Raw genomic sequence first — 12144 nt, forward strand, 5'->3', positions numbered from 1 at the left:
GCTTTCCAGCAAGCCTCCCCATCTCCCAGTGTGGGACGTCCCCCCTTCAGGGACACATCCTCCCCTTCTCTATCTGCTAGTTTTCTAAATGTCCATTTATATCTACACCAACATTAAAAAAAAGAAAAAAAACAACCCTGGTCCTTACATCCTGTACTCCCCAAATCTCTCAATGACTTCAACGGCTAGCAGAGCTGGAAGGTTCCATGCTACATAACAAGCTCTGATCTCCAAGTCACCTGAAAGGGTAATGAGCTCCTGTGCTGTGCGAGTGGAAACTGAGAGGCCAAGCCAAGGGACTGACTACTGGCTCAGTGCCAGATCCGTGGGAGGTCTTTCTTCAGACTGGAACAGCCTGTGGGAGGAAGCAGTCCGGAAGGGCGCTACAGTTGGAAGGAAGGGTGCTACTCAACCTAAGCCAAGCAGGACGCACGGCCTACCGTGGGAGGCAGCTCTGCCCTGGCGCCTCCTCTCAGGTTCCCACCCTGCTCCGGGCACACCATCCCTGCGGGGAGCCTAGCAGGCACAGCACAGGACAACGGGGGTGAGGCTGGCAGGCCACCTGGGATTGCATCTAAATCGAAGAGTCTACTGAACTTGGGTCTTTCTGCCACGAAATGCTGTAGGAACTACAGTGCTCCCCAAAATTTAAATAAATTTAAGGGCAGCTAAGTTGGCTTAGTAGAAACTGCTCTGCGTAACCATCAGGGTTGCTTACCGCCTAGTAATTTGGCAAAATCCAAACCAAACACTGCACACTCTGGGAATCCTTGCCTGACATCCAGTCTTGCAACCAGGGAATTATACAGGAAAAAAAGAAATCACCTGCCATCTTCCTCTGTACTCAAGTTCATTCACTTCTTCCTTTACAAGGATCACCCGGGTATATACACATATAAATACATATTTATAATTCTCCCACCCACCTTCCTCCCTTGCCCTCACCCGGAATGAGCTCTTCAAGGATAGCTGTGGCTATTTTCAATGGTACATGAGAGTACAAGGCCTAGAAGAGCTCCTAGAAGTCACTTGCATTTGCTGAATTGACGTATTACTTGGGTCCTTATTGTGTTTTCCTTTGCAAAATGATCAAAACTGTATCAAGGGGCCAGGGAGACGGCTCAGTGGAATAAGTGCTTCCCTGGCAAGCACAAGGGTCTGAGTCCAATCCCCCGTTCCGCAAAAAAAAAACCCAAAAACCTGTATCAAGAGGAAGGCCCTCAGACGAGGAAGGCGTAACAAAACCCAGTGCCGCAGCACACAGCCCCACAGCGCAGGGCCCTGCTGCCCGAGCACTCACCCGCGCCGTGTCCGAGCTCATCCTGTCCTGGCTGCGCAGGCGGGAGTACTCCTCGGCAATGTAGGCGGCCGACTCCTGGGTCAGGACGGGCTTGAGGATTCTGGCCACATGGATGTACTTCTTCATGAATGCTGCGCTCACCATCTTCTCCCTGTACCCACAGGCCGTGAGTGCGCCTCGTGCCAGCCCAGCACCCATGCGGGGCGGCTGCGCTGCCTCTCCTCAGAGGGCTCGGGGCCGCACAGCAGAGCAGACGCCTGCCTCGCACACCCACCGGCAGGAGCACCGGTCATACGGGATGTAGACAGGAAGGGCTCATTCCCGCCAATCAGATTTAGATGTTATTTTTAAATTAGTTTAGGTGGGAAGTACAGCAAATTTTTGTGGGTTTTTAAAATCATTCATCCATTTACTTATTTATTTAGTACAGGGGCTCACATGCAGCTTGGTCTCATCACAGTGATCCTCCTGCCTCAGCCTCCCCAGCACTGGGATTACAGGTGTACACCACCATGCCCAGTTTTGGTAGCCAGCCCGGCATGCGGTACTGGGGATTAAACCTGGGTCCTTGCACTTGCCAGGCAGACACTTAGACAGCCAAGCTATCTCCCCAGCCCAGAGTCCACGTTTTATCTGCCTTAGTTTATAAGTAGAAACCCATGACCCAAGGAAGCTAGTGAGGACTCAGATGCAGTTTTCTGACTCCAAATTCTGTATAATTAAACCAAATAGCTTTGAAGATCATGCTGTGCCTACTGCCCCACGGCCCCAAACAGTGACACGTGAGCCACGTCATGCTCTGCGCATCAGCCCTCACATCACCTTCAGCCAAAGCGACTTGTGGTCTCCAGAACTTGCTACCTGCCACTTCACAGGACGACGGAGATCCCACACCCCCAGTGGGCATGTCGTCAAATCCTTAGGAGAAAATCTGGTCACAGACTGAACTACCCACGAAAACTGGCAAGGATAAACACAGGGCCTGAGGCCAGACCCACTGAGAGCGTGTATCCGTAGACACAGAAAACAGGCCCACACAGGGAAGGCTCTCTAGCACAGAACGCCCCAACTAAACTGACATGCGTGTGTCCCAACAGGACAGACTCAAGATCCCTCCAGGGAGCGAGAACAGGAATGCTCACTTTTTCTTCTTGGGCCCATGCAGAAGGTTGTCGTGCTTCTCGTAAATCTGAGTGTCCTGCTGGTCATCCTGGCTAAAGTTGGGGTCATCTGTGGCCAGGACATCAACAGCGCTCCCCAAGGGCATAGCTGGAAAACAGGGGAGGGAACACAGGAAGAGTTTAACCTAAGGGAAACTGCTTCTTCCACAGCACATGGCAAGGGACTCAGAAGAAGACGGACTGCTGGAGATGACAAGGACGGAACCACAGGGCCCACGGAAGATGCTCAAGGTATTCCAGAGCACAGAAAAAACAAAGACACTCTCAGAATAACCTTGGAAGAGCAGGAAGGGCGGTGGCGGGCAGCGAGGACAACTGTATCACACCACCTTCCCCTGGCTTGGGCCAGGGTGGTGGCCTTGGTTCAGGGTCCCACTGGGGGCTGCTGCGCCCCACAGCCTCACCATCGCCGTCCTGCTCCCCAGGCGCTCTGTAGCGGTGCATCCTCAGGACGTGGTCTGAGATCTCCCGGTCCTGCTCGGGGTCCATCTGATCCAGCATGATGAAGAGCAGGTCGAACCGGGACAGCAGCGAGTCCTGCAGCCCGATGTTCTCCATGGGGGTCTTGTACTGATCATACTGAGGCAGGGAAGGGAAGGGTGGAGTAACATCAATGGAAAGAAAAGGCAAAAGACCCCTGAGAGCAGGAACGGAGGGTCCGGCATCAGCAGCAAAACCACAGCAACGATCAAACGATTTTTTTTTTTTGGGCAGAACCAGGGATTGAACTCAGACCCTTGCGCTTGCCAGGGAAGCATTTATTCTACTGAGCCATCTCCCTGGCCCACCAAACGATTTTAGAGCTGTTAAAACACCTAAGTCTCTTCACCTTGAAACCCTTCCCTGGCAGGCCAGGGGACCTGGGCTAACCCAGCAGCCGCCTCTCCTGCCAGCGCCTGTCCCAGACTTTGATGGGTTCCTCCCGGCCCGGGCTTCCCACGCAGGATCCGCTGTGGCACCTGAGCCCTCCCCGCACATGGCCCAGAGGCAGGGCTGGCTGGTGGTCAGCAGCACCCCGGGCTAGTGTCTCCCACTGAGGATGAATCTCAACTAAGACGGCCTGCGACCCATAACGACTGTCTCAGCCATCTGGGGAGCGTGCCTTGGGATCTGAGAACAGCCCCGCTGGGCTGACATCAGACGCGTTCTACCAGCCTGGGGACGGCAGCGTTTTGACCTCTTCACATCTCAGGTCCTGCCATTTTCCCAATCATCCTTTGGGATCAATCACACATTAATTAAAAAAATCTATGGTTCTCAGCCCAGGCTACACGTGATAGCTTTGCTAACTCATAGCTAAAAATACCTCCACCCAGAGATGTCAACTCAGAAGCTTTGGTCCTTTGTATGTGTGTTTAAAGAGCCACCAAAATCCATGTTCCGTACACGGCGGGATGACACCAGCAGGGTCCCACTGGAGCAGCCCAAGTGCAGCCCAGCCCTGGCATTCTCTAGTGTGCGGCTCCTGAGCCAGCGACACTACCTCTGCCTCAGGTTCTCGTCTATAAAATGAAAATGCCTGCCACCTTGCATTACTCAGAGATGGAAAGGTGACAAATCCTCAGGACACCTAAGTAAGGACTGGCTATGGGAAGCATTACGATGCAATGTTTAAAAGGGTAACGTGTCAACCTCTGCCAAACCAAAACCCTGCCTGGCCCTTAGCCAGGAATTCCGCCGTCCGTGTTCACGCTACAGGCTCCAGGAGCCTCACGAGACGCAGACCCCGGGTTAGGCACGGCAGCCTCACTCGTAAAAGCCCAGGGGGCGACGGGGGTGGGCACGGATGCCCACCAAATAGTAAGGAAGTTACTGTCGGGCTACATCACAGGCAAACCTATGCACACGTGCCCCAGGGGGCACGCGGAGCCCTCTCTGTGGGGAAGCGTGCCACGGGACCGGCACCACCCCAGCAGACATCCGACCACAGCGCACACGAGGGCCGCGTGCACGCTCGGGAAGCAGGCCTGGCAATGACGGCGCAAGCGGCTTGAGCGCTTGGGCTCTAGTCGGCCACAGGCAGGCACAGTGGTGCACGCCTGTAATCCCAGCACTCAGGAGGCTGAGGCAGGAGGGCCACAGCAAGTTCAAGGCCAGCCTAAACTGCATAGCAGATCTTGTCTCAAAACTAAGTAAAAAATAAAGGTCCACCACCACTGCTCTATATAACAAAGTGTAAGAAAACCATCTAAAAGAAGTACAAAACTCAGTAAACTCCAAGCAGAGTAAACGTAAGACATACCTCAGCAGGGTCACTAGAAACAGGGAATTAATCCTTAACGAGGGCTGGTGTGTCTGCTGGCTCAGTACACACTGGAATTTGTGTTTCTTCTAACCTCCAAGCTGTTAGTTATAAAAGGAACAGGGAAGCAGCAAGGCTTTTGCGCACTGTGTCCTGGTTTGTTCAGAAATTCTACTCCGTGCATGTCGTCCCTTGCATTTAATGACAACAGGAGTTCCCTGGACTCTGAGACCACAGGACACACACCTGGACTTCTTGGGTTTCACGTAGTCCTGAAAAGGTTGTTCCTAACAGCTTTCCAGGAGTCTGCTGCGTGAGAACGCCAGGGGCCACCGCTCCAAACCGAACTGCAAGGTGACGAATTTCTCCTACTCCTGAGCCTACTACTCCCCTAGAGTAAACTCAGCTGCTACTGGGCACAGCCAACTATGTCGAAGACAGCAGGCAAGAGTGACCACCACTCACCCTGCCGTAGACAGGGTTGGCCGCTGCCAGGACACTGCAGCGGGCATTCAGCCGCGCGTGGATGCCAGCCTTGGCGATGGTCACGCGCCCCTGCTCCATGACCTCGTGGATGGCTGTGCGGTCCATGTCAGACATCTTGTCAAATTCATCGATGCACACCACACCCCTGTCGGCCAGGACCATGGCCCCTGCCTCGAGGCGCCGCTCTCCTGGGAAGAGAAGAGGCGCAAAATTGGGCATGGTACAGGTCAGAGGAGCCGGGGGCAGGGGGCAGAGACCACAGCCTCCTCCTAGGTACTTCTCACTACAGCAGGGAATACAGGAAAGAAATGTCAGCTCGAGGCTGACAGGACACAGGATGGGCTCCCTTCTGAGTTCCGACCCAAACAGGGTCTCTTTGTCTCACTCTGGCCCCTGCACTGGCCCTTCCTAAGCTTCCTTACAGAGCTTTCTCTTCGTCCCCATTCTCAAGAGATATTTAAGCAGACTTAGCTTTTCACTAGTCTTACTTAAACCCTTTCTCTAGTTCCCAACAGTCCAACCTTCACTTTCATGTGCTTTCAATCTACTCAGCTTCCTCTCTGGAAATTCTCTCAAGGTACCTTCTAGAAGTACCCTTGTCTACGTCACCCGAAGTCTAGAATAGCCCACCCCTGTGCAATCTCGCCTAACTACCCTGTCAGCTGCACCCGTGAAACGCAGGCCAGGACGGACACACCCCCAAGCTCTGCTCGGTGCCACGGGCCCTTGCGAGGACTCGTGGCCTTACCCGTTTCCTGGTCTGTGGTGACAGCGGCTGTGAGGCCCACGCCCGAGGAGCCCCGGCCAGTGGTGGGGATGGCGCGGGGTGCTGTGCACAGCACGTAGCGCAGCAGTTGAGACTTGGCGACAGACGGGTCTCCTGTGGGACGGAACAATTCGGGGTTCTCTGGGATTCTCTCCCACCCACCAAGTGCCGCTTGTCCGCCACACACTTGGCACGACAGAGACGATGCCAACCAGCTTCTAGAAGATTCGCTTTAGCCTCCTGGTCTCTGATGGGGCTAAAGCACTACCGGAACACACAGTTACACAGCGCAGATCTTCACAACCCCATTGTGTACCGCTATAGGCAAGAGTCTAAAGTGAATACCTGCTGGGTGTGGTGGGCACACCTGCTATCCCAGCACATGGGAGGCTGAGGCAGGAGGATCGCCATGAGTTGGCAGAGGGGGGAGGGGTGCCTAAGCTACTATGAAACCCTGTCTCAAAAACATAAATAATCGTCAAGCCCATACCTATCAGAAGAATATTGATGTCCCCGCGGATGTGGCTGCCATTCTCCAGGTCGCGCTCCACACCACCCAGCAGCAGACAGAGGATGGCCTTCTTGACATAGTCATGCCCGTGGATGCTAGGGGCCAGTGACCTGGCCAGCTGGTCGAAGATGTCCTAGGGGAGAAAGCACCCGTGGAGGGAAGGCCGGGACGCGCCAAGGTCGCTTCCCAGAGCTCCGCTTTGTATTTTCACTTCTAGAAATATACAAAATTTTTAAAAGATTTATTTGGCATAGGGCCTCACCATGCAGCTTTGACTCAGTGATCCTCATGTCTCAGCCTCCCCAGCACTAGGATTATAGGTGTGTGCCCAGTTTCAGTAGCTGGCACGCCAGACCAGCACAGCATACAGTACCAGGGATCAAACTTGGGTCCTTGCACTTGCCAGGCAGGCACTTAGACCACTGAGCTAGCTCCCTGGCCAAAATATACAAATGTAAACATTAATTATAAAACCTTCTGTGCTGGAAGCGGCTGAAGCTGGATACTGGTTGTGTGTGTGGAGGTGGGACAGCCACCTATACAGGGTGGAGGTGGGCAGGGTCTACAGCAGTCAAGTTACCTCAGTCTTGAGAAAAGCATCCTCTGGCTGGACAATTTCAGCCATTAGTCCCTGGGCAACCTTGTGTCTCCCAAACTAACTTTGCAACAATATAAACTAACTTCGCCCATCTGTCAGATGGGCCACCACCTGACCTCAGCTGTCATCTCTTTATTTTCTAAATCCTCTCACCGTTTTCTCCCTAGGACCACCAAGACACCAATGAGTCTCTACACCTCTGCTCTAAGATAAATCACTTCAGCAGACCATCGTCAGAACTGGCAAAGAGGTGGCTTAGATGCCAGTTTGTTTAGACGTTTCATCTTGAAGAAAAAAACAAGTGTTCCCAAGTTCAAAACCTTTTAGGTTTAATAAAAACATGCACTGCATTTTACCAGGAGACTTTGCAGCACATTTCGTCACTTCACTCAATTCTAACGCAGGGGCTGGGGAGATAGCTCAGCAACATAAGCACCTGCCTGACAAGCTCAAGGTCCTGAGTTCAATCCCCAGTACTAAATAAATAAATGTAGACATCCTGCCTTTAAAAAAAAAAAGACATAGAAGAGTAACAGTTGGAGAACTGAAACACAAGTAACGAAACATTTTAAATTTAAGAAACAATGCCCCACTGATATATTTAATAACAAGTAAGACTCCATAGTAACACCCATCACCTAACTTCTATCCTAACATCTGCATTAGATTCACTCAGGAGTCCAGCAGGTAACTGAACAGAAATATTACAGACCAAAAGGCAAGAACCTGCTTTCACTTGCTGACTGGAACAAATCTGAAAGAAGCTGGTAACAAATACTTCAGAGGGAAAAACTAATGTGGCTAAAATTGAGACACAGGTCATGCTTTCATCACAGTAAATATTTACAGTAGTGACAATGAGGCCTGTCACGTTTTGCCTAATACTGACTGAAAAAATGCTTTCAGTATTAGAAATGCAAGGTTAAGGAATGATACCGAAGCTAGGTCATGTGCCAAAATACCAATACTATGTACAATTCAAATTCTAGGCTCCAAAAATGTATTGCTGGATGAAACTGGACATAAGACCACAGGGAGATGGGATGGCTGAAGTAAGCTTCAGTTCTTTCGAAAAGGCCTATTCTGAAGACAGCCTCATTAAAGTGACCCTACTTAAATCACATGAAATTTCTTTAAAATAAAATTTACTTTTAAAAAAAGAAAAAAGAAAAACCTCCAGACCTCCTCCCGATCGAGTACAAAGCCAGCCATAAACTCATGCAAAACTCCCAAAAGCCCGTCCCCACCCTAAGCCCCCAGCAGACCTTGGAGCGAGTTTTACTGAACTTCTTGATCTTGGCGATATCCTCCGCAGAGAAGGCAGGCTGCACGTCCTTGCTCATTTGCTTCACGTTACAGGCAATCAAGACAGTCCTGGATGGAGCAAGGGGAGCCTGCTGTCACACTCAGTTCTCCAAATCTGTAGCTACTGCCACCAGCAGCCGCAGCCACTGGGCAATTACGCGTGACCGTCAGATCCAGAGGGAGAAGCTGTGCCAAACTCAATAACCGAGTCTCTGCCCACGACCCCACGGGTTGATGACCCCAGTTCTGAAATTCATCCACCCTCTGCTGACACAGAGCTTCAGACAGAAGTATAAATGGGAAGGATCCTGGAATCCAGAAGCCCAGGTAAGCCAGGAGGCTGTCATCGTGTGCCCAGTAACTCCCAATTTTGGCCTGACGTGTCACGGCTCTTCCTGACAGGGAAGAGGTGGGAGGCAGCCCTTCCCACAGCTAAGTACACTCCATCTGTCGGAAGAGCTCTTCGGAACCCGGCACACACGGGGCAGCAGCTGCCACCAGCACTACAAGCGCCAGGGGGCAGCCCTTTACCTGAAGGTCCCTGAGGTGTAGCCGCCTTTCTTTCCAGGAAGGCAGCGGTAGGTCCCCACCACCTGGACCCGGTCACCAGGCTTCACTTTATCCACCAAGTCGTCGTCCAGAATGACATCCACAGAGCGGGGCAGCTGGCCGGCTGGGGCCTTCTCCGGCATCTCCTGGATGGTGATGGTCTGGTGGTCCTTGTAGGCAGAAAGGCCGTATTCTGTCTCGAGGGGGTTGTTCTCCTCATCCTACAAAGTGGCACCAGGAGCAGAAGTTATTCTAGTCTGACCTTAAAAGTGCCACACTAAGGAGAGATGGCTAAGTGGAATAAGCGCTTCCCTGCAAGCGCAAGGGCCTGAGTTCAATCCCCCCCCCAAAAAAAGACCCTGTACCAAATAAGTAAATACATGTTAAAAAACTTAAAAAGACACCACTCCCTGGGACTGTAAACAAGTCCCTTCCCCTCTCTAAATCTCTCCATTTCATCTGGAGGTACACGAAGAGAAACTGAAGTGCGTCTTGCTGTAGTGCTAAGACAATTGTGCTTTAATTTTTTGTAAGTTTAATTCTCCTTGAAGACAAGCCTGTCAAATGCCTCTTATTTGCATGTTTTCCCTAGTCCCTAAGAGAACTGCACCACAGGTAAAACTCAAGTAAAACCTCAGTGGGGTATCTGTGACAGACCACGTTCCGACACCAAGTGATCAGTATTAATGATCTTTGTCCCACTAAGCGACAAAGCCTTGCCCCAGCTCAGTGGGCCTGCAAGCGGAGGCACTTCCAGGCCAGCCCTCTCCCACCACCGGGGAGCCGTTCGCAAGATTATACAACAGCATTACTCCAGCACACTTCCCATCTTACTTTTAACTAGTCAATTCTAAAGCTAACTTGCTTGCAACTTGGCTAGAAGTTCCATATAGATGACTATTTCCCCATACCCTTCCACAACATTTCAAAATTTCCAAAGTAAATATTTATACTTTTTGTTTGTTTCTTTTGGTTTTTGAGACGGGATCTCACTGTGGTTCAGGCTGGCCCTAAAATCTAGGTGATGCTCCACTTCAGCTTTGACAGCAAATGCGGGAGTTACAGGCACACACTGCCACATCTGGCTTATTCTTCAAAAGATTAGAGTCTTCACACTAAACAAGCTTATGCTCAATCTTTGCTTTGAATTTATCCTTACTTTGCATACTACAAACCTCCAGAAGAAAAATTTTAGCTATTCCACAACTGCTTTCGTTAAAACAGGCATCTCTGTGCTGGAGGCCACGGCTCCGAGGCGCAGCGCTCGCCCAGACCTAGGACTGAGTCTCAGCTCGGCTGGAGGGGGGAAACAGGCCACTGTGCCTTGACTCCCACCCCAGGGAGGCCGATTAATCACGGCCCTTACCTTGGTAGGGTACACAGAGGTGGATGGAAAGGCCACCAGGCTAGTGAGATCAGAATAACGTCGCTCTATGGTCTTCTTGGTAGCAGGACAGTAATGGACACTGCGGACGACTTTGGGACGCACCAAGGAGCCTAGAAATGGGAAATGAACACACAAAACCACCGAGCTAGACAGGGACAGAGGTGGCCGCCAACCATGATGACTCCAAATACTGCTCCCTGACTTGGTGGAGCCATTTCCGCATGCCCATCCTTCACTCCTTCTTGTATTTATATACAGAGCACCCAAGGCCTGCAGAAGTTAAGCATCCCTGACCGCGACTAAGAAGCAGGAGGTGTTCAGGTTGGAAAGAGACTGCCAGGAGCCAAGACTCCTACCACTCTCCTGCAAGTTCATTATTCTGCCAGCTCTCAGGACTCACTCAAATTCTCCCTAACCACCCGGCACCTCCGACTGCCTCCAAGTTTCATGGCTCCACCTCTCAGAGCTACCCGGATCTACTGGGGCCTCCTGCTCTCCCAGCCTCCATAAGCCGATCCCACTTCCGTGTCCTTAGCGCGCCCCATCTGCCCCACTCACATTTAGTGACAATGCCCTCCACACACACGACGCAGCTGAGGAAGCAGGAGGTAAGAGTTCGGGGAGACACGTGCTTGGAGCCAAAGCTGCCCTCCAATCCTACGTAGAACTCCTCATACTGCTTGGCATAGGTAGCATCAATGGAGGCCACGAAATCCTTTAAGGCCCGCTGAAAGGCAACCAGCTCCTCAAATGCGTTGCTCAGGAGGCTGGGAAGAAAGAGTAATTAGGCTCGAGAGGCAGAACTCAGACACAGCCCCTCAAAATAGAAGTGAACATTCTGAGATCACTACAGTACTGGAAAAGAAAATCCAGCTTCTACTTTCCCCTGCTGTCCTGTCAGGCTGAAAAACACCTAAGAGCTAAGGACAAACTTCAATTCAACTTATCAAACACATAGCAATATGGTCTAACCACTGGAAGGTCACTTCAGGGGAAAATACCCACTCTTTTATAACTATACATAAATAAATGCAGCTGCAGGTGGGCCACAGGGCTTCTAGGTCATCCTCTGCCCCCCACGTGCTTCCCGAGAAGCCCTCTCCGCCCGGGCCAGGACCCAGAGCCTCCAGCCCACCCCAGGAAGCCTCCCCTCACCGGTTGGCTCGCTTTTCATTCTTCCTGCGCAGGTCGTTCACACTGACAATCAGCCGGTACTGGCTGTCACTGATCATGTCTCGCACTTTGCTCTGGTAAATTCCCTGGTCTTCCTGCAAAACAGCCACCGCGTGTCACAAACACCCAAGCAAAACCCCCAAACCCCACGTTACTGGACAGAAGCAGCGCCGGCCCAGCAGGCCGGCCACTCACTGCACAGCAGGGCCGAGTCCCAAGCAGGCTCCATCCCTCTCTTCCTCTCGCTCCCGCCTCGGCCTCAGGCCACCCGCGGGGACCAGTAAGGTCAGGCCTGCCTCACGCCGCACGTTTAGTCCCGTTACCATCAGCAGCTCCCCGCACGCCATTTCTCGGCATTCAGCGGGAAAGTAAAACGGGCTTGTAAGACCCGAGCGGGACGATACATCAAAACTTTGCTAAAGCGTAAACAATGAAAAAGAAACGGATGGGTTCATTTCCTTGACTACAGTATCACTTTATTATACCTCAAAACACAGGTAAACTGAGCAAACACAATTCTGATAAAAGCGCTTTTACTCCTATCAAGTGTCCGGTATGCTTTAGTAACATCGTGTAGCTTAACTTAGGGGCTGCACACAACCCCCTCTCTGCTGCACGGAGAACGCGCTTTCACTACATCTCAAGG

The 12144-nt window shown here is 51.8% G+C and overlaps 1 protein-coding gene across 1 annotated transcript in view; it reads right to left on the bottom strand.

The window, feature by feature from the left end:
• The window catches only part of Mcm3 (minichromosome maintenance complex component 3), a 17061-nt gene that overhangs the window by 4544 nt on the left and 373 nt on the right, over positions 1-12144 (bottom strand). The window contains exons 2-12 of the mRNA XM_004628282.2: positions 11481-11593; positions 10884-11092; positions 10305-10435; positions 8921-9159; positions 8350-8458; positions 6466-6619; positions 5958-6089; positions 5189-5397; positions 2886-3060; positions 2443-2569; positions 1301-1451 (exon numbers count right to left, since the gene is read on the bottom strand). Coding sequence (XP_004628339.1) covers positions 1301-1451; positions 2443-2569; positions 2886-3060; positions 5189-5397; positions 5958-6089; positions 6466-6619; positions 8350-8458; positions 8921-9159; positions 10305-10435; positions 10884-11092; positions 11481-11593 — 1749 coding nt within the window. The remainder of the gene's footprint in view (positions 1-1300; positions 1452-2442; positions 2570-2885; positions 3061-5188; positions 5398-5957; positions 6090-6465; positions 6620-8349; positions 8459-8920; positions 9160-10304; positions 10436-10883; positions 11093-11480; positions 11594-12144) is intronic.

This window comes from Octodon degus, unplaced genomic scaffold (assembly GCF_000260255.1).
Source record: "Octodon degus isolate 3935 unplaced genomic scaffold, OctDeg1.0 scaffold00022, whole genome shotgun sequence".
Lineage (NCBI taxonomy): Eukaryota > Metazoa > Chordata > Mammalia > Rodentia > Octodontidae > Octodon > Octodon degus.